The sequence below is a fragment of the Pituophis catenifer genome, unplaced genomic scaffold (assembly GCF_029215685.1).
Source record: "Pituophis catenifer annectens isolate HBS135680 unplaced genomic scaffold, rPitCat1.0.hap2 SCAF_10, whole genome shotgun sequence".
Taxonomy (NCBI): Eukaryota; Metazoa; Chordata; class Lepidosauria; order Squamata; family Colubridae; genus Pituophis; species Pituophis catenifer.
In genome coordinates this window covers 18,163,935-18,184,860 of record NW_027256890.1, presented here as the reverse complement: position 1 = coordinate 18,184,860, position 20,926 = coordinate 18,163,935, and the positions used below count along the sequence as shown (strand labels likewise).

Here is a 20,926-nt window from a genome sequence, read left to right as displayed (position 1 = left end):
GAATCTTCTACCAGCTCCGCTGGCCTCTGGCGGACCACAACAACACACATATTTGAGTCCCGGGATAGGCTAACCTCCTTTCACTCACCAACGCAAAGTCTCCATCCTCCCTGCCTTTTTCCTTCTCCCCCTTTGCTAAGTTACATTGCCCCAAAATATGACTCCTCAATCTTTTTAACCAACCCAACTTCTCCTCTTTCCAGCTTGGTCCTGTGCTTTCTAAATTTCTCAGCAATCTCCCAAGTTTAATTTTCTTTCCCGACGTAGCAACGTAGTTTTCAACTCACCCAGCTCAGTACATTCAACGGTTGGAAGCCTTCAGGGAACTGTTGGAGAATAGCAGGCATGCGATTCCTTTTTATATATTTCTTAAGATGCTGACACCCTGCTTGGATGATAGATAAATTTATGTCCAGCCCAGCCCGGTTTGCAACACCTCGCCTCTTTCAAGCAGGTTGTTAATCCTTGTATTTCAACTTACCCCCTTATAGCTGTCTTTTTAAAAATAAACATACCAAAATAACATCAGTTTCCAGAGAATAACCGGAATTCTATCTTTTCTGGGTTAGATCTCCGATTAAATATTACGTGGGTGGGAAGAAACCCTTACTGGTTAATGAGAAGAGTTTTTTAACAAGAGACTGGACAGCCCCTTGTCTGGAATGGGGTAGGGTCTCCTGCTTGAGCAGAGGGCTGGACTAGAAGGCCTCCAAGGTCCCTCCCAAATCTATTTTGTAGCAGCTGATTTATAACCACTCGTTTAGTGACCTTTCGAAGTTATAACAGCACTGAAGAAAGCAACTGGTCCTCACGAATTTTGCAGCATCCCCCCAGTCAGGTGACAAAAATTCAGAAATTTGGCAACCAGTATGTATGTGTAAGGTTGCAGTGTCCCCAGGTTGTGTGATCTCAGGTTTGTGAGTTGCAAAGCAAAATCAGTGTGGAACCGAATTCATTTCACTATGATTTGCTGAGCTAGGATGAAAGTCGTACAATGGGGCACGCGTCACTTCACCGTTCTGCTCAGTGACAGGAATTCTGGCTCCAATCGTTGTCATAAGTCAACTCTAACTTTCAGAAACTTTGGGGAATATAAACTAGGCGCACTTTTGTTCAAATAATGATTAAGAGAAGGAGCACGGAATAGCAACCAAGTTGGAAACATGAAGCGTCTTTTTCATAGATCTGGAGCAAGTGTCAAATTTTGTATCTTGTATGCAAACCAGGCTTCAATTCCAGTGGTAGTATTCAGCTGGTTCAGACCAGTTCGGGTGAATCGGTGGTGGCGACTCACCCCAGCGCTATGCTGTCCTATTAGCCATGTTTTCTAAGCTGCGCCCATGCATGCAAGCCGTGCAGACGTGCAAAGCACATCAGTAGTGGATTGCCCCCGGTTCGCACCGGTTCTATAGAATCAGTAGTAAAACTGACGGGAGGCTCCACCCATCGACCCCGACGTCATGAAAACGCTTCTGCGCTTGCAGAGAAGATCATGCGCGGCCCCGCTGCAAACCGCTAGTAAAGGTAAGTAGAATCCACCCCTGGCACACATGCGTGGAAGGTGTGCATGTGTGGAAGGCGCGCACATGAGCGAAGCATGTGCGCACGCTCATATTTTCTGTGTGCGGCAAACCGGTGGTAAAATTATGTGAAATCTGTTCAATTCCCCATTCTTTCCTTCTTTAGGATACAACATATTTTCCTTCCCCAGGTGTTGCTTGGAGTAATACTTATTCGAGATCCCCGTAGCAACTCAGACTTGATGGCTACTCGAAACTCCTTGGTAGAACAAGTCTTTGACTAATCATTCCTGCTTTTCAAAAGGTGGGGGACTTTTTTTTAAAGCAAATCTTTTTTAAGATAAATAACACCGTGAGCGAATGACAGCCCGCACCCTTGGGGTAATAATACTAATTTTAGGGCCGTCGTTTCCTTCTGGGATGAAGTTCTTCAGAAGGAGAGGAAGGGAGCACCTCACGTATTTATCGTTCTGAATAAATCAAGGATGCGATCCAGGGGTCAGCAATCCGCAGCTCTGGAGCCACATGTAGCTCTTTCACCCCTCTGCTGCGGCTCCCTATCACTCAAAATATGCGTCACAACTGCCAATGTGTGACACCCACCAGCACACAATTTATTGAGCTTTTTGACCCCCGGTAGGCCAACCATGGATAAATCCAAGAAAAGAAAAGTTTCAGAAGAAAACAGAACATTTAATTCAACTACATATGCTAGTTCTGTGACCACTCAGAAAATAGTCAGGCACGGGAAGGGTTTTGTGGCTCCCGGTGTTTTCTTTTCTGTGGGAAACGGGTCCAAATGGCTCTTTGAGTGTTTAAGGCTGCAGAGCCCTGGTCTAAACTAAAGCATGGAAGCTCAGAGGTTCAGAGAAACATTGCATTCGTCCTGCATTGAAATTCCGTTTTCTAAAAAGATCTGGGGATTTGGGAGAAATGAGTAAGGACGGTTAACTTCCTAGCTTCTCTCAGAATGGCAGATCATGAAGAGCAACTGTGAGGGACGCTTTTGTTGGAAAGGGCTTTGCTATAAAAATAAGTGGTGGGGAAGAAGTGGGTTACTTGGAACCCTGACATTCAGCTTGAGTAATCTTTCCACCTTCTAATAGTTGGGGCCAAGCTTCATTTGTACAACTGTCCTATGTTTCTTAGCTCCTCAAACCCTACCAGATCCAAAACATCGAAGTTGGCATGTTGACATTCAAAGCAGTGGGACTCCACATTTTTCAGGTTCCACCAAATTCCAGTTCCCAGAAGCCACCACTGGATAAGCATGCTGGGAGTTGGGGTGAAGAAACATCCAGAAGGCTTTTAACCATCATCATGGGCTTTGGGGGTCAACAGTTATCCTTGCACACGCAACCCCCCAAATCCTCCAAGTCAAAAGTTCAACCAACTGTTGGCCTCTTGAAGGGAGGTTCTCCGGACAAGATCCATCATCCATGCTTAGCCATACCTTGAAGCTTTTGGGGGGGAAGGTCTTGAAACCTTGAGAAAGCATCAGATGACCATGTTATACTGGCACCGAGTCACAGCCTGCTGTTTCATCGAAATATCTTCCTGAAATCACAACCTAGAGCCGATTGTGCTCATAAAGGTGATGTTGGTGAATACAAGCTTGGGTGTGCTACAGGTTGGAGAAACAACTAAAGGAAGAGAGGTTCATTTTGACTTCTTACAAGGACAGAGAAGTTGCCCCAATTCAATTCAGCAAGAAAAATGATCCGATGGTCTTGATCTTCTCATGGGAATCATCAAACCAGGTCCCTTTTGGGCCCAAGAGTTTGATTCAAAAGCTGGAGCTTGCAGCCCACCAGAGTTGCTGCATTCTCCGTTTGGAGAAGACACCCATTTAAATTTAACCACTAGATGAGTTAAGGTATCATTATCCGAGGTGTAATTACCCCAGCTGCTAAAACAAGCGGCTACAGGACAAAAATTACTCACATCCTTTTCTGCAGGGAACGAAAAATAACAAGGAGGTGACCTCGACAGGTTGAACAAACAAGGCAGGGACCCTTAAAATAAAGTGATAAATGGTGTAGGGTAAGGACCAGAGAACTTTGAAGGAATAAAACAAAAGGAATATTTCTGAAAATAGTCACAGTGTTGACCCGCCTTGCTCAAAACATTTGTAGTTGGGCAAACAAGGTTGCCCTCAAAGTTCTTGAGAACTTTTCAGCCCTCTAAAAAAAAATGCCCCCTTCTTTTGGGGATCCATCTGTGGAGGACGTATTCCACCACTGAGCACATCCAACTGATTAAGGTGGGGGAACGCAACGTACAACGTACCTCATAACTATAATTTTTATTGCACATTTTCCCATATCTTCTCTTATCACTGTTACTTCACCATAACCATTAGGGTTGTGCCAAGCTTGGATTCAAAACTCGACCTGGTCCCAAACATTTTCTTGTCCCAAACTGTCTCCAAATCTGCTGGTTGAGGAATTCTGGGAGTTGAAGTCCACTTACCTTAAAGTTGCTAAGGTTAAGGTTAATTTTAAAAATTGGAAAGGGAGGGGACAATCACATAAGCTTGGGCTCCTGGAGAACATTCGTACTGCTCAAACTTGGTTCTGTTTCTCCTTGTAGGTTTTTTTGCAAGAAAAATAAGAAGTTGAAGCCTGGGAAGATAAATCTGTCCTTCACCAAGGCCATTTGTTTGACTCCCTCCATTACAGAAGTGACAGAAGTTTCTTGAGGTTCTCCTGCTTGATGATGACAGAGAATTGGACCTCACCCATTCTTGACCTACAAGATCTATCATTCTGGGATATATTGCTTCCCAACCTGGAGGAAAGCTAATGAATAGAGCTAAAAGCCGTTGATTGATAGGTCTCTTCTGGACCATAATCCGTGGAATTCTGCACCGGATCAAACCATAAATCCTGATGTTGTCACAAGACCTTGTGTTCTTCTGCCCAAGCTTAAACTCCCTTCCTTCTGGAAACCAACCTTAGTTTTTGAACTTAAGATGAATTAAGAAACCTGCATGTGCTATGGAACTCATCTCTTCCAACCCTCACATTGTATGATGTCCAGATAAAACCAGACATGGGCACCTCAGAAGCTGGGAGACGTTGATGATCACCCTACAAGGTATGGAAGGCATGGTTCTTTCCTTCTTTAAAATTGCAGGAAGACAGCAAATGCTATTTTAGGCTTCCATTTTGGGGAACATGACAACGACGAGGTGGAAATACAAGTCGCCGAGCAATTTGTTCAGAAGACACAGAGGTGGAACGAGCCGGGGCTGAAGATGAATCAGATCATCCACTGAAGAGGGTGTCGCCTTGCATTGTACAATTAGCCAACCTATAAAAGAGGTTCGGTTTCCTGGCACTTCCACACTTTTGTCTCTTGAGGCTGCTCATCTGATTTTGCTGAGCTGGGTGAGTTGAAAACTTGGAGGGGGAGCATCAAGACAGGAGAAGATGGGGACAGTTAAGCAATCCCTTAGAGGTTCTTGAAAGGGATGACACCCTAGAAAGATAGAGGTCCTTCTTCATTATCCCTTTTTCCTGTCTTTGCAGAAAGAGACTTCAAGATGAGCTACTTTCTGGACAGTGTCTGTACCATCGTCGGAATCTTTCACAAGTATGCCCGATGCCAGGATGGCAACCTCGCTCTCAACCGGAGAGAAATGAAGATGCTTATCCAGAAAGAGTTTGCTGAAGTCTTGGAGGTGAGCACCAACTGTGGGGGATGAGGGACAACATTGGGCAATGCCCACTGTTGGGTAAGCCAACCACTCAGCAATCCTATTTGTCAGGACAACCTATCTTAGGATGTCATTCCATTTAAAACATCATAAATGATCATCTTAAGAGTGAAAAATGTTTAAAAAAAACACCCCTCTTTTTTTTTATTTCTCGTCACTTCTAGAATCCTTGCGACCCTCAGACGATTGAGCTCACTTTCAAGCTGCTGGACGTCAATGGAGACAGCTTGGTGGATTTCAATGAGTACCTGATTTTTGTCTTCCAAATTGCCAAGGGTTGTTACAGGTACCTGCAGCCCAGAGAGTATCTTCTTCGGGACGAGAGTAGCAGAGCCCTACGCGAAGGAGAAGCAGGAGAATCCAAAAGAGGAGGTCAGCAGCTTCAGGATGAGGAAAGGAGAGGAGATTTTGTCCATGAGAGACAAGGTTCGGATAGGACTTCCCTACATTCCATGGATGAAGGAAGACGGGGGGAGCTGGTGGGATGCTACCTTCCCATTGAACCTGTAGAAGAAGTAGAAGAAGAAGAAGAAGATAGCAACTTTGAAGGACATGATCGTGAGTTGAGAGATGGTGATAGGAGAGATCGTCCATCTCAGGAACATCAGGAAAGAGAGCCTGAACAACGACGCCTTGAGCCCGAAGAGTGGGAGGATATTGAGATACCAGAACCCCGTCAACGGAGACAACGGGAATCAGCACTGGAAGAAGACTCTCCACGCCAGTCCCGAGAACTTGTGAGAAGAAATGACAATGACAGACGTGAAGCTCGAGGTCTCCTGGAGAGGGATGAAGAAGACCTCTATTCTCCAATAGTCATATCCAGGAGGGAAGATGGGAGGCAACGCCGGGGCCAAGAGACTGAAGGAAGACTCTTCAGATACGGTTCTCAAGCCCGAGTGGATCGTGCAGATTTTGATGTTGAAAGAAGTCGTCCGTCTCGTGAACGGCGAGAAAGGGAAGATGGAAGGAGGGAGCTGGAAATGCACAGTGAGCGGAGGTCTCACGTCTTTGAACCCCGTGTGGCTGATGAGCGCCAAGATCGCATTCGTCACCGTAGCCCAGTAGAAGAATATGAGGAGCATCGCCCATTGTCCAGAGAAGGTGAGAGAAGACCACAGTTCCAAGAAGCTGACCACAGAGAGAGTGAGAGGAGGAGTCAAGGACGCTCTGTCTTTCAATCGAGAGAAGATGTCCATAGAGCAATCCGGGCAGAAGAGGAAGAAGTCAGAAGATCTGAAAGGAGACGTGATGAAGATGAGTGGAGCAGACCACGATCACGTGAAGCTTCCAGAAGACCAGAAGTGGAAGATCTGAAACACAGGGAACAAGAGAGGAGGAGGAGACCCTATTCTTCTGAGCTTGAGAACATGGACAGATCTTCCCGATCTCATGAGTCTGAAGGCAGAGAAGAGGTCAGAAGATCCCAACGTCCTGAGGACGTAGAGCGGAGAAGCCGGGAGTTCAGCCAGGAGAATATCAGAGTAACAGAAGTTAGAAGGAGGAGATCCCAGTCCCTTGAGCCTGTGGAAAGGGATATCAGATATGTCCGATCACAAAGATATGAAGAACCAAGGAGAGATGATAAGAGAAGACCCCGTAATTATGAAGTTCACTCCCTAGGAAGAGATGTTGCAAGAAGGAGAAGGCTCCAGCCTCGTGAATCACCCAAGAGAGAAGACAACCAGGAGAGGCAACGGTATGATGAACATGAAACCTGGGACAGTGAGAGAGACAGGAGAAGGCCTCAGTTATGTTACTCAGAATCCAGAGAAAGGGAGATGAGAAGGCCTCAGCTGGTTGACTCGAGAGTTGATGAAAGGGAACAACTCCAATCAAGAGAAGCAGTCACCAGACCAACACAATCGGATAGTTTTTCTCCATCTGATAGTTCAGGAGAATATGACCGGAGTGGACAACAGATATATGAGTCCAGACATACTCTACAAAGAGAAGGGAGGAGACAAAGTTATGATAGACTAAGCAATGGCCAGAGACAAATCTGGGCAATTGATATTGCTCAAAGAGAAGATGAAGGGCAAACGAGAAGCAATGTTGAGATTAGAGATGTTTACCAATTCCGTGATGTTGACCACAGAGAGACTGAGCACCAGAAAAGAACCTCGATACACGATTCTGATGATGAAAACATTGATCAGAGGCAGACCCAAACTTATGAGGCTAGCTCAAGAGAAGGTGAAGACCAAAGAAGAACTTCATCCCATGACTCTGGTACAAGACAGATCAACCAGAGGAGATCCCCAACCTATGAGGTTGGCCCTAAAGATGATCAACGACCAAGGAGAATGCCATCACGTGAGTCTGTTGACCAGAGATGGAGGAGCCACACACAAACTGACCTAGTAGAAGATGGTCAGAAGCCTTCCAACCCATATGAAATTGACCGAAGGGATGGTGAGCAACAGAGGACAGTGCAGTCCTCTGATCCTAATTTCAGGGATACTGAAGTAACACAAGATAATATGGGGGACAGCACTCAGCCACGTGAAGCCACCTCTCTTTCCAATCAAACTGCTGACCGTGAACTTGATCTGCTGAGAGACCAAAGGCCACGAGAGTCTGGTGAATCTCAACCATCAAGGAAGCCTGGAGAATCTAAGGCAGAACAAAGCCACCAGGCCACAAGAGAGAGCCAAAGTTTGTCTGGACCAGAACGGAGAGGTCCCCAAAGTAGGTGGCTGCAATACCATCAAACTGAAGCCCAAGAAGCTGGAGTGGACCAAGTCCAACGACAGGTAGGTTCACCTGTAAGCAAGAGAGCTATCTCCCAACCAAGCAAACGACAGATCACTGAGGGCCAGGAAAGCTTGATCCAGGGATACCATCCCACACCAGCCCCCCAAACTGAAGGTGAGTCTGAATTATCTCCGGCTGAAGAGGGAGACAAAGCTCAAGAACCTGTTGCTCTCAACCAGCAGCAAGTCCACCGTGAAGGAGAAGCTCCTCAACCTGAAATGGAGGAACCCAACGTGGAGGAAGATGACGGAAGTGGCTCATGGGCCCAGGAATCTCAGCCACCTTTGGAGGACGATGACCAACAAACCATCATGGAGAAGCCAAGCAGTTCTCTGGTAGAAAGCAAATCGTGCATGATTTGTAACCCGCTGTATGAATATCTGTTGGCCCAAAAGAAGCAGGAGCAACCCTAGAAGTTGGGACGAAGATGCGAGCTTGGAGCCCACTCTGCTTTCATGTCTTCCTTTCTTTCTGCAGATGTTCTTTGATCCTGTTGAGTTTTCTTCTAATCAGTTAATCTAATCATCTCTAAATCAATCCTTTTGGTCCAAAGTGATACCCAGCAAAGGGTATTATGGGGTCCTGATCTCTTCCCTTTGGAATGTATCCATGGAAATGTAAACTTAGGGTGAGAAAAAGGCAGGGGGTCTCTGTAATCATCTGGGTTTTCCTATAATCAGGGTCTCGATCAGCCCCTTCGCTCTTCAGTGATTCTGAAATACCTTCCAAACTCCACAGAAGGTTACAAGATGAGGAAAGGTAATAGGTAAATGTTCCCCTCGCACATCTGTGCTAGTCGTTCCTGACTCTAGGGGGCGGTGCTCCTCTCCGTTTCAAAGCCGAAGAGCCAGCGCTGTCCAAGGACGTCTCCGTGGTCATGTGGCCGGCAGGACTCAACACCAAAGACGCACGGAACGCTGTTACCTTCCCAACAAAGGTTGTCCCTATTTTTCTACTTGCATTTTTAACGTGCTTTCGAACTGCTAGGTTGGCAGAAGCTAGAACAGGTAACAGGAGCTCACCCTGTTACTCAGCACTAGGGATTCGAACCGCTGAACTGCCGACCTTTCTGATCGACAAGCTCAGCGTCTTAGCCACTGAGCCACCACGTCCCACAATGAGGAAAGCAAACCCCAAATTCTGCCTGGAGTGATCAAGAAGCAAATCTAGATGGATGTAGACCCCCCTCCCTTCGGTGTCCTTAGGAATCTTTCTTCTAAATATCAATAAATTCCTTCTGATTGAATGCATCCATTCTTCCCCCTTCCTTCCGTTTCTTTCATCCTGCAGTATTTCCTTACTTATTTATTTTTTTTTAAAAAAGTGGGGGAGATTCCTCTGTTGGCCACAAGGTGGAGGGGCAGAGCGCAGAAAAATCAGCCGGGATTCAAGGGGGTTAAATATTCGGTGGAAATGCTGGTTTCAAGAGCCAATGAGAGTTTGTTTTTGTTTTTTTTAAAGTTCATGTTCATGTCACAACTTGCAAAGGGGAAGGTTGGGACAGACACAACCGCAAAAACGCAACTGGGAGGTTTCGTCTTTCACAACCACTGCAATTGTGTTCCCCTGGGTGTTGCCACAGGCTCTGTTTAACACACACACACCTTGCCTTTTGGTTGCTAAGGAACACTTACTGAATTTTTGCCCAATCCTTTTCATTAGCACACAACCGTGCAGTTCTTTATTTTTTGAAAAAAAAAATCTCTGCTGGACTTTTTCCAGTTTGTAAGAGGGTGGAGAAGGAAGTCAGCTTATCTTCAGAAAATTCTTCTGAAAAGAAACCCCTTTAAAAAAAAAAAACGGTAGGAGGGCAGAGTAGGGGGGTCGTGAGCACGCATGCCCACACCCAAAATTCAATGCCCCCTGCACTCCCACACATGCACATGTGACAACCACCACCCCACACTCCCCCAACCCGACTTTTGGCACACAACGGCAAAAAGGTTACCGGTGGGCCTGTTTTTTGCCCTCCCCAGGCTCCAGAGGCTTTCTTGGAGCCTGGGGAGGGTGAAAACGGCCTCCCTCACCCACCAGGAGGCCCTCTAGAGGCCGGAAACAGCCAGTTTCCAGATTTCCGGTGGGCCCAGAAGGCCCATTTTTTGCCCTCCCCAGGCTCCAGAGGCGAAAACAGCCTTCCCACCCCTACCCCCACCCCCCGGAGGCCAAAAATGGCCCATTTCCCGACTTCCGGTGGGCACGGAAGGCCTGAAAATCAGCTGGTTGCCATGCACATGTGCACAGGAGCTGAGCTAGGGCAACGCTTGTGTGCCCACAGATACGGCTCTGTGTGCTACCTGTGGCACACATGCCGTAAATTCACCATCACGGCCCTATACCATTTCAGACAAATGGTTACCCAATCTCTTCTTAAAAACTTCCAGTGTTGGAGCATTCACAACTTCTGGTGGCAAGTTGTTCCACTGATTAATTGTTCTCACTGGCAGGAAATTTCTCCTTAGTTCTAGGTTGCTTCTCTCCTCGATTAATTTCCACCTGTTGCTTCTTGTCCTGCCCTCAGGGGCTTTAGAAAATAGCTTGACTCCCTCTTCTTTAGGGCAGCCCCTGAGATATTGGAAGACTGCTATCATGTCTCCTCTAGTCCTTCTTTTCATTATTGAAATAGATTGAAAGCTTAGGCTGAAGTCAGATCGCTACCAGTTGAATATTGGCCTGCTACACACAAAGGGAGATTCATTTTTTCTCAACCGAACCAGCTGGGAAGTCTTCAAAACCGAAATATAGCTGATTCCTAGCAGCTGGGAAAGCTCAACCAGTTGTTTTCCTGCCTGTTGGCTGGTGATTTCTGCAAAATTTAGAAAGAGAAATGAGTTAGTGAGTGAGTGAGCTAACCGGAGAGAAAAACCAACTTCCCTTTAAGTACATTTCTGAGTGAGTGGAATAAGGTGGGGCGTGTGGGGTTTTTTTGTGTGTGTTAGCCTGAGTGTGCGTTTAGCCAAAATTGCTCAACAGTCGGGGAAGATACAGGTGTTGGCTCAACCGGGGAGGGGCTGAACCCTCCTTTCACCACTCTGGTCTCCAACCAGCTCACCAGCAACAGCCAACTTTCCTCTCTGCCCGGCAAGTTGCCAAGCACAGCTATGGTAAGTGCACCTGGGCCTTGGCTTGGAGGAGGATGCCTTTGAAGTATGCCAAGACAGAGGGGTTTCTGTTTGCAACCCAAGGGGGGGAGGGGAGGGAAGGAAACCCCCCACCCCCACCCAAAAAAACCACAGAGCCAGGATTCCTGGTTTCTGTCGATAATAAATCTCTTATTTATTTATTTATTTGTTCAATTTGTATGCCGCTTTTCTCCGAAGACACAGTGCACTCTCTGATGGCATGTGAGCCGTCGCCCCAGTTCAGCTCCCAGCAGCCAGCTGGTCTCCGGATCTCTGCCATGCATACGTGGGAGCTAGGGACAGGGCATGAAGGGGCATACATGTATACGTGGAAGTGGGGCATTTGCGGGGGGGGCACACACTGCATTTTGTGGGTTCGGGTGCACGTGCATTTTCACATGGGCATGTGCGTTTTGGGCACTCGGTCCAGATAAGGTTAGCCATCACTGCCCTAGTGTTTCACTCCCTCGGTTCTTCTTAAAGGTTAGTTGGTTATCCCTTATTCTCAACCAGATGGGGGACAATGGGAACTGGAGTTCCCCCCCCCCAGAGCGAGCGAACAAGCTCTTTTACTCACAGGAGTGAGCCACTCCCCAAATAATTCATAGCATCTCCATAAAAATTAGAAAGTTGTTTCCGAAGGGGTGGTGGGAGATTTTGCAGATGTTATTTTGTTGAAAAGCGGAAAAAGGTACGTTAAACGTAGCACTTATTCCCCGTCTATTATTTAAATTTGCAAAATGCACCGCTGACAATTAGCGAAATTAATGATTTGCTGGCAATTCATGTCTTCGATAGTTAGTTGGAGCACCCAGAACTTCTGGAGGCAAATTATTCCACCGGTTCATTAGTCGATTTCATTCGGGCCAAGCCCTCGCCTCTCCTCTCCCTTCGGGCTCCCGTTGGAAACAAGATGCTTCTTTGATTGACGCGTGCATCGTTGCGATATCCCGAAGCGAAAGGGGCACATTTTTTAAAATGCAACTTTTTCACTTCTGCAGTCGTCTAAGTACCCTGTGGGTCCCACCGAAACCGAGCGTTGCATCGAGTCACTGCTGGCCGTCTTCCAGAGCTATGCTGGGAGAGATGGAGACAGCAACACACTCTCCAGGAAAGAATTCAAAATATTCATGAACATAGAGCTGGGCTCTTTCACAAAGGTATGATTTTCAGTTTATGTCTCTCTTCAATATACTTGGGAAACCTTTTCTTTCCCAAGGATTCAGTTTAGGAATCCTGCTTCGTGGGGTATGGGCTCCCCCTGGTGGTGGGGTTGTAGAATTGCAACCCCAGGATAGGCACCGAGGCCTAGTTCGATGTTTTCATTGTTATGGGAACAAGGCAAAGGAGGGTTCGATCAACAATTTCAAAACAAACAAATAAATAAATAAAAAAGAGCTATTTGGAGTGCTGTTTCCAGTCAGAGTTCTTACCAGGATGTGTCCCGTGAAAAATGCTGAGATAACAGAATAAAAGAGGTCTTCTAGTCCAAGTGCCAGGCTGGAAACCTTATACCGTTTGACAAATGGTTGTCCAATCTCTTCTTAAAAACTTGCAGTGTTGGGTCACCCACAACTTCTGCTGGCAAGCAGTTCCACAGGTTAATTGTTTTCACGGTTAGGAAGTTTCTCCTTAGTTCCAGGTTGCTTCTCGCCTTGGTTAGCGTCCGTCCATTGTTTCCTGTCTTGCCTTCAGATGCTTTGGAGAATAAATCGAGCCCCCTCTTCTTTGGGGCAGCCCCTCAAATACTGGAAAATTGCTCTCATGTCCCCCCTAGTCCTTCTTTTCACTAGATTGGCCATATCCAATTCCTGCCACCGTTCTTCCTATGTTTTAGTCTCAACCTCTTTTTCATAACGTGGTGACCAAAATCGGACACAGGATTCCAGGTGTGGTTTTACGAGGTTTTTGACCAATTATCCCTCAAGAAATTCATTTTGAATTCAGTTTTTTCATCCAAAAAACTGGTCTCCTATGATCTTTTTTTTTTTTTTTTGATCCTTTGCAGAACCAGAAAGATCCAGGCGTTGTCGACCGTATGATGAAAGCCCTGGACAGGGACAACAATGAGAAGCTGGACTTTTCCGAGTTCTTGAATCTCATCGGAAGTCTGGCATTGACCTGCCATGCGCAGGTGGCATCCCCGCCCACCACCGGGCCCCACCAAAGACCATGAGGGCACCTAGGCAATTTCAAACCTTGTCATCCAAAGCATTCCAAAATCGGGGAAGGATGTGTACAACATCCTTTACTCTTTCTGTTTTCCTTCTTAAAATTTGAATAAAATCGAGAATTAAAAGCAGATTCCTGGTTTGTCCGTGCACATAGGAGCAGAGAGCTGCGTTGGTCACACGGAATCACGTATTTGCAGGACTGGGAAAGTTAGCCTTGGTTGAAAAGGAATCGTTCGAGACATCTGAACCCCGACTCCGAAACAATTTGGGTTTTAAAAATAAAGCTGCTAGTCCTCTGTGTTTGGGGAAGGAGCAGGCAACACGGCAGGTAGCATTCTATGTGGCAGGACAGGGTATGAACAGACGATCAGGCCTTTAAGACGTCTAGCCGGACTGGATTTTATTTGATTTATTTATTACCTATTTGTAAATCTTACCTTTATCTAACTTACCTCAAGGTAACTGTATAGATTTATTTGACCCTGTCTGAAGGGACACCTCACACGATGTAAACTCCTCCGCTGGTTGGGTTGACGCTAAAGGAGAGTCAGACATATTTTCCAGCAGGAAATCTTTTCTAAATACTGTACAGGTAGGTAGTCCTCGACTTACAACAGTTCATTTAGTGACGGTTCAAAGTTACAACAGCTCCCAAAAAAGTGACTTAGGACCATTTTTCACACAACTGTTGCAGCATTCCCGGGATCACGTGATCAAAATTCAGACGCCTGGCCAGGGACTCACATTTACGACGGTCGCAGCGATCCCCTTTTGTGACCTTCTGACAAGCCGAGTCCAGGTGGAAGCCGGTTTCACAACCACCATGTTCCTCACTTAGCAACTGCAGTGATTCATTGAACAACTGCGGCCAGCGAGGTCGTAAAATGGGGCAAATTCACACATTTCATTTTTTTTTTATCTGTACACTGCAAAACTGATGTTAAAAAATGTAATGCGCGCCTTTCCTAAATGGGCCATACCAGGTTGAACCACTAGAGGGCAGTACGCATATATAAAATATCTATAATTTATGTCCTTTCTTTTTCTTTCTTTCTTTCTCTTTTTCTCTCTCTTTCTCTTTCTTTCGTTTTTCTTTCTTTCTTTCTCTTTTTCTTTTTATTTCTTTATTTTTCTCTTTTGTTCTCTTTCTTTCTTTCATTCTTTCTTTCTCTCTTGCTCTCTCTCTTTCTTTCTCTCCTGCAAGTAGAGGTGGCAGAAAATACTGACTTTAATTCATAAAATCCCAACTGCACATTAGTTACACTCATATCCAGTCCTGATGAAAGCAGAGTGGAAAACACACCAAATTCAGCCCTGGGTACAGGGATCTCTTTTTAGAAACGCCAAGGTTCTAGTCCTCATAGTTATGGGGAAAGCCTCCAGGTATATTCTAGAAGAGGATAAGCGGTGATAGCTGGCATGTGGCAAAGTTAGCGCCTGTCTCTTGGCACAAGACAACGGGGAAAAAATGTCTGTCTCCAACTCTTTTTTTTTTCTGTTCTTCTTCTCTGCGTTTACTCAGAGGAGTAGGGGGATGACTCACCCCTCTGCGGCCCCTTTGCACAAAGGAAAATTAAAGCGCTGCAGAAAACTGGTTTCCTGTTATTTTTTCAGCACTGTATAAATTAGGAATTGGGGAAGAAATTTGATCGTAAGGCCGTTGGGTTTGATTTCCGGTTCAATCCAAAAACCGAATTCTGAAAATACTCGCGTCGGCTTCAACCCAACTCTGTAAAAAAAATCCACATTTTTTGCATCCTTCCTTTTTGCAAACAGAACTCCTCTTTCTGTTGTGGGCAATGTTATTTTTTTTTCCTTCACATTTTTCTGCTTGCTCGGAAGCATCGCAAAACCCTTTGCCCACATTTGGAAAGTGGCAGATGCGGTTCTAAAAAGTGGGGGGGATTAAAACCAAACAACAAGGCAAATTTGTTTTTTTCCTCCATGTATTTTAAGATTTGGCTCCCAGATTTTGGGAGAAATTCAAAATGGGGGGGGGGAATGGACTTCCAAGCATCCAGACTGCTGAGTTTCTTTTGCGTTTCACCTGGATAATACCCTGTTTCCCCGAAAATAAGACATCCCTTGATAATAAGCCCAATCGGGCTTTTGAGCGCATGCGCTAAAATAAGCCTCCCCCCCCCAGAAAATAAGCCCTCCCCGAAAATATTTAAACACAGAGCTGGAAATCAGGTAAGATGGCAAGAGGAGTCCCCATCTTGCTCCACACGCCCCAAAATAATAAGACCTCCCCAAAAATAAGGCCAAGTGCTTATTTCGGGGTTCAAAAAAATATTCTTAAAAACTTCCAGTGTTGGAGCATTCACAACTTCTGGTGGCAAGTTGTTCCACTGATTAATTGTTCTCACTGTCAGGAAATTTCTCCTTAGTTCTAGGTTGCTTCTCTCCTTGATTAGTTTCCACCCGTTGCTTCTTGTCCTGCCCTCAAGGACTTTGGAGAATAGCTTGACTCCCTCTTCTTTGGGGCAGCCCCGGAGATATTGGAAGACTGCTATCATGTCTCCCCTGGTCCTTCTTTTCATTATTGAAATAGATTGAAAGCTTAGGCTGAAGTCAGATCGCTACCAGTTGAATATCGGCCTGCTATACACAAAGGGAGATTTATTTTTTCTCAGCCGAACCAGCTGGGAAGTCTTTGAAGCTGATTCCTAACTGCTGGGAAAGCTCAACCAGTTGGTTTCTCACCTGTTTGTTGGTGATTTCTGCAAAATTTAAAAAGAGAGTGGGCCTGAGTGGGTTAACGGGAAAAAGAAATCCAACTTCCCTTTAAGCACATTCCTGAGTGAATGAAATAAGGTGGGGCATGTAGGGGTTTTTTTACTTGTGTGTTAGCCTGAGTGTGTGTTTAGCCAAAATTCTTGAACAGGCGGGGAAGAGACAGGCGTGACTCAACCGGGGAGGGGCCGAACCCTCCCTTCACCACTCCGGTCTTCAACCAGCTCACCAGCAACAGCCAACTTTCCTCTCTGCCCAGCCAGTTGCCGACCAAAGCTATGGTAAGCGCGCCCAGGCCTTGGCTTGGAGGAGGATGCCTCCTCTGAAGTATGCCAAGACAGAAATAGGGAGGGGTGTTTCTTTCTCTGTTTGCAATGGGGGGGGAGAGGGAAGGAAGCCCTCCCCAAAAAAACACAGAGCTAGGGAAAATTGGCTGGAGGAGAAGGGGAAAAAATGACACCGTGGGAAGGAGGAGAAATGGGCAACAGCTGGAATGACCCAAAAGTTCACCGAATCCGACTTCTTTCTCCTGGCGTCCCCTCTGGACAGTTCCAGACTTTTCAGCCTGGGTGGGGACTCCAGTTCCCCTGCTCCACAGACCCCCTAAGTGGGTGGGGATGATGGGAAGTGGAGTGCTAGGATTCCTCCACCAGCAGCCTGGAGAGCAGAGAAGGCCAAGGCGTGGCTCTCGTCCACCTCCACCTCCCTTCTCTCTGTCTCTCTCTCTCTCTGTCTCTTTCTGTCTCTCTCTCTCTCTGTCTCTCTCTGTGTCTCTCTGTCTCTCTCTTTCTGTCTCTCTCTCTTTTGTCTCTGCCTATCCTTTTCTCTTTGACTCTCTCTCTTCCTCTCTATTTGTCTCTGTCTCTCTCTCTTTTGTCTCTGCCTATCCTTTTCTCTTTGACTCTCTCTCTCCCTCTCTCTCTCTGTCTGTTTCCCTATCTCTTTTGTCTCTGTCTATCCTTTTCTCTTTGACTCTTTTTCTCTGTCTCTCTTTTGTCTCAGCTTATCCTTTTCTCTTTGACTCTCTCTCTCTTTCTGTCTCTGTCTCTCTCTCGTCTCTGCCTATCCTTTTCTCTTTGACTCTCTGTGTCTGTCTCTCTCTCTCTTTGTCTCTTTCTGTCTTTCTCTCTCTTTTGTCTGTCTATCCTTTTCTCTTTGACTCTCTCTGTGTGTGTCTCTCTCTCTTTGTCTCTGCCTATCCTTTTCTCTTTTACTCTCTCTTTCTCTTTCTCTCTCTCTCTGTCTCTCTATTTGTCCCTGTCTCTCTATCTCTTTTGTCTCTGCCTATCCTTTTCTCTTTGACTCTCTCTCTTTCTCTCCCTGTCTCTTTCTTTTGTCTCAATCTATCCTTTTCTCTCTCTCTCTCTCTCCCTCCCTCCCTACATCTCTGTGTTTCAAAACGTGGTCGGTGTCCATGCCACCAAGGATGTGAGTTTTTCACCAGAATATATATATGTATATCCCCCTCGCCCAAGGATAGAAAATTTGGTTTTGCCTTTCCTGCAAGGTCAGAGGAGCAGAGTGTAGCGGGCGGTCAAGTCATTTTGGGTTGTGGTTTTCCATTTTATTTTAGCAGGAAAGGGTGTGGCTGCACTGGGGGACAAGCTTTCTCGAATTCCATAATGGCTCAGGGTTCCTTCTGCAAAAAATTTCCAAGGGAGCGAAGTTCAACAGGGGAAGACTTAGGCAGAAGTCAGATTGTTAACCGGTTGGACTTCGGTCTGCCGCACGAGGGTTCGAGGCCTACAAACACTGCCAAGGAGAAAAGCAGCTCTTTAGTTTGAGCTGCAGGCCAGGCAGGAATTAGAGAGAGGTGGGGTCTTACAGCTTAATTGCCTTCCCCTACGATCCTGGGAGGAGGATTTCTACCTAGAGACCCTCTAGAGACCCCACTCCAGGTCTCTTGTTATATCGTTGCTAAGTGCAGATTGCAAAAAAAAATTAAAAAAAATCACCATTTCTGCACTTCGGGGAGTGGTTCGATTGGTAACTATCAGCCATAGAAAAAAAAGATCTCAAAATAATCTTCTTGGCTGATTTTTCACAAAGTCAGCTTGTAAGGAGTAGTAGTAGGAGAAAACGCTTACTGGTGCAGAAGGAGAACAGAACAAAGGACTAGGCAAGAAGAGTTATACCAAGACACACCCCAAATCTTGAGTTACACATTCTTGTAGGCAAAATATATTGGTGAACTACGCTGGACGTTATTCGTTAGTATTTTAAAAAGAAGGAAATTCACCCTATGCTGAATTCGACCAGGTTAAAACCTGGATGGGGGCCTATCTACCATTTACTCATCTAATTTGAGTTTGTTGTAAGTTTGTCTGTGTGTGCGTGGGGTACCGATGGGCTAACAGAACAACAGAGTTGGAAGGGACCTTGGAGGTCTTCTAAACCAACCCCCTGCTCGAGCAAGAGACCCTGTTTCATGTCAGATGAATGATGGTTCGATCTGTTCTTTAAAATCTCCAGTGATGGAGCACCTCTATCTGTGTACACTCGAAGTGTAACACCAAACATCTTGGGTGAATCCACAAAGATGGTTCATTCAGTAACCAGGAAGTGTTGTGTGAATGCAACTAAGCGGTTACTGGGGCCGGGAGAAAGATTGGAGAAGAATGTAAGTTTGTTCTGCGGCTTTTGGTTCCCAGGAGTTTATGTTGCAAGGGCAGGGCCAAATTGATGAGTGGCTCTCCTCCGAAATTGCCAAGTTGTGTGTCTGTGTGCGCACATTGCCAAATACGTTATATCTTTAAAAAAAAAAAAAAAACCAGAGCACTCTCTCTTTCTCGAGCCAAGAATTGACGTCTTTCCTGTTGGACAGTTTTGTCGTTGCAAGCAAAAACCAAGTTCCAGCCGAGGCCGCTAGGGGGCAAACAAGCAAGTTTTGATCTGCAAATGAAAGAACAGCCTCTGGGTATGGGCAGAGTGCCCTCACTGAATTGGCTGTTGGGATATTAATGGGAGTGCCTCTCCTCTCCTGGGCCTATCCTGAATTTCCACACTTGGGGGTCAATTTATTTGAAAGACCCTCTTAAAATTTAAAAGCAACTCCGGCAGGGGGCAGGCAGGCAAACTTCATTAGCTCTGAAATTCATCCAAACTTCATTACTTCTGAAATTAATCCATGTTCTAAGGCCGGCATTTCTCAACCTTGGGAACTGGGAAAGAGGAGTGGACTTCAATTCCCAGAATCTCTCAGACACTCTTCTGGGAATTCTGGGAGTTGAAATCCACCCCTCTTCCAAAGGCCAAAGTTGAAAAATATTGTTCTAGGCTCACAAAATGCAGCTAACGGGTTTAACATAGCACTTATTCCCCGTCTATTATTTAAATTTGCAAAACGCACCACTGAGAATTAACGATTTGCTGGCAATTTGTGTCTTCGATAGTTAGTTGGAGCACCCACAACTTCTGGAGGCAAATTATTCCACTGGTTCATTAGTCAATTTCATTCGGGCCAAGCCCTCGCCTCTCCTGTCCCTTCGGGCTCCCGTTGGAAACAAGATGCTTCTTTGAGTGAAGCGTGCGTTGTTGCGATAACCCGAAGTGAAAGGGGCACATTTTAAAAAATGCAACTTTTTCACTTCCGCAGTCGTCCAGGTACCCCGTGGGTCCCACCGAAACCGAGCGTTGCATCGAGTCGCTGCTGGCCGTCTTTCAGCGCTATGCTGGGAAGGACGGAAAGAGCAGTACTCTCTCCAAAAACGAATTCAAAACATTCATGGACACGGAGCTGGCCTCTTTCACCAAGGTATGTTTTACGGTTTATGTCTCTCTTCGATATACTTGGGAAACCTTTTCTTTCCCAAGGATTCAGTTTAGGAATCCTGCTTCGTGGGGTATGGGCTCTCCCCGGTGGTGGAGATGTAGAATTGCAACCCCAGGATAGGCACCGAGGCCTAGTTCGATGTTTTCACTGTTATGGGAACAATGCGAAGGAGGGTTCGATCAGAGGCTTTCTTGGAGCCTGGGGAGGACGAAAATGGTATTAGCTCACCCACAACTTCTAGTGGCAAGCAGTTCCACAGGTTAATTGTTTTCACTGTTAGGAAGTTTCTCCTTAGTTCAAGGTTGATTCTCGCCTTGATTAGCATCCATCGTTTCCTGTCTTGCCTTCAGGTCCTTTGGAAAATAAATTGACCCCCTCTTCTTTAGGGCAGCCCCTCAAATACTGGAAGACTGCTCTCATGTCCCACCTAGTCCTTCTTTTCACTAGACTGGCCATATCCAATTCCTGCAACCGTTCTTCCTATGTTTCTCCAGGCCTTTCATCTTCCTAGTTAGCTCTTCTCTACACTTCTTCCAAAGTCTCAACCTCTTTTTTGGAATTTGGTGACCAAAACTGAACGCAGGATTCCAGGCGTGGTCTGACGAGATTTTTGACCCATTATCCCTCAAAAAATTCATTCTGGGAGGTTCCAAAAAACTGGTCTCCTATGATCTTTTTTTTTTTGATCCTTTGCAGAGCCAGAAAGATCCGGGCGTCGTCGACCGTATGATGAAAAAGCTGGACATGAATAATGATGGGCAGTTGGATTTTCCTGAGTTCTTGAACCTCATCGGAGGCTTGGCCACGGCCTGCCATGTACACATGGCATCTGCGCCCGAGCCCCACAAAAGACTGTGAAGGCATCAGAGCGATTTCAAACCTTGTCATCCAAAGCATTCCAAAATCAGGGAAGGGTGTGTACGACATCCTTTACTCTTTCTGTTTTCCTTGTTAAAATTTGAATAAAATCGAGAATTAAAAGCAGATTCCTGGTTTGTCCGCGCACATAGGAGCGGAGAGCTGCGTTGATCACACGGAGTCACGTATTTGCAGGACTGGGAAAGTTAGCCTTGGTTGAAAAGGAATCGAGACATCTGAACCCTGACTCCGAAACAATTTGGGTTTTA

The 20,926-nt window shown here is 46.0% G+C and overlaps 2 protein-coding genes across 7 annotated transcripts in view; one reads left to right on the top strand and one right to left on the bottom strand.

The window, feature by feature from the left end:
- The window catches only part of LOC139321993 (trichohyalin-like), a 44,568-nt gene that overhangs the window by 3,188 nt on the left and 20,454 nt on the right, over window positions 1–20,926 (bottom strand). For 2 of the 6 annotated variants that reach the window (XM_070950953.1, XM_070950954.1), the window contains exon 3: window positions 10,355–10,801. In XM_070950953.1, the coding sequence (XP_070807054.1) occupies window positions 10,355–10,610 (256 nt within the window). In that variant the 5' untranslated portion in view covers window positions 10,611–10,801. Of the gene's footprint in view, window positions 1–287; window positions 936–10,354; window positions 10,802–13,743; window positions 13,779–20,926 lie in introns of those variants that run through there. The other 4 variants (XM_070950955.1, XM_070950957.1, XM_070950958.1 and 1 more) reach the window with 4 other exon arrangements.
- On the top strand, window positions 10,941–20,780 carry S100A11 (S100 calcium binding protein A11). Its single transcript, XM_070951469.1, has 6 exons — window positions 10,941–11,099; window positions 12,119–12,277; window positions 13,126–13,287; window positions 16,162–16,308; window positions 19,623–19,781; window positions 20,496–20,780. The coding sequence occupies exons 1-6, from the start codon at window positions 11,097–11,099 to the stop codon at window positions 20,655–20,657; spliced, it is 792 nt and encodes a 263-aa protein (XP_070807570.1). The 5' UTR covers window positions 10,941–11,096; the 3' UTR covers window positions 20,658–20,780.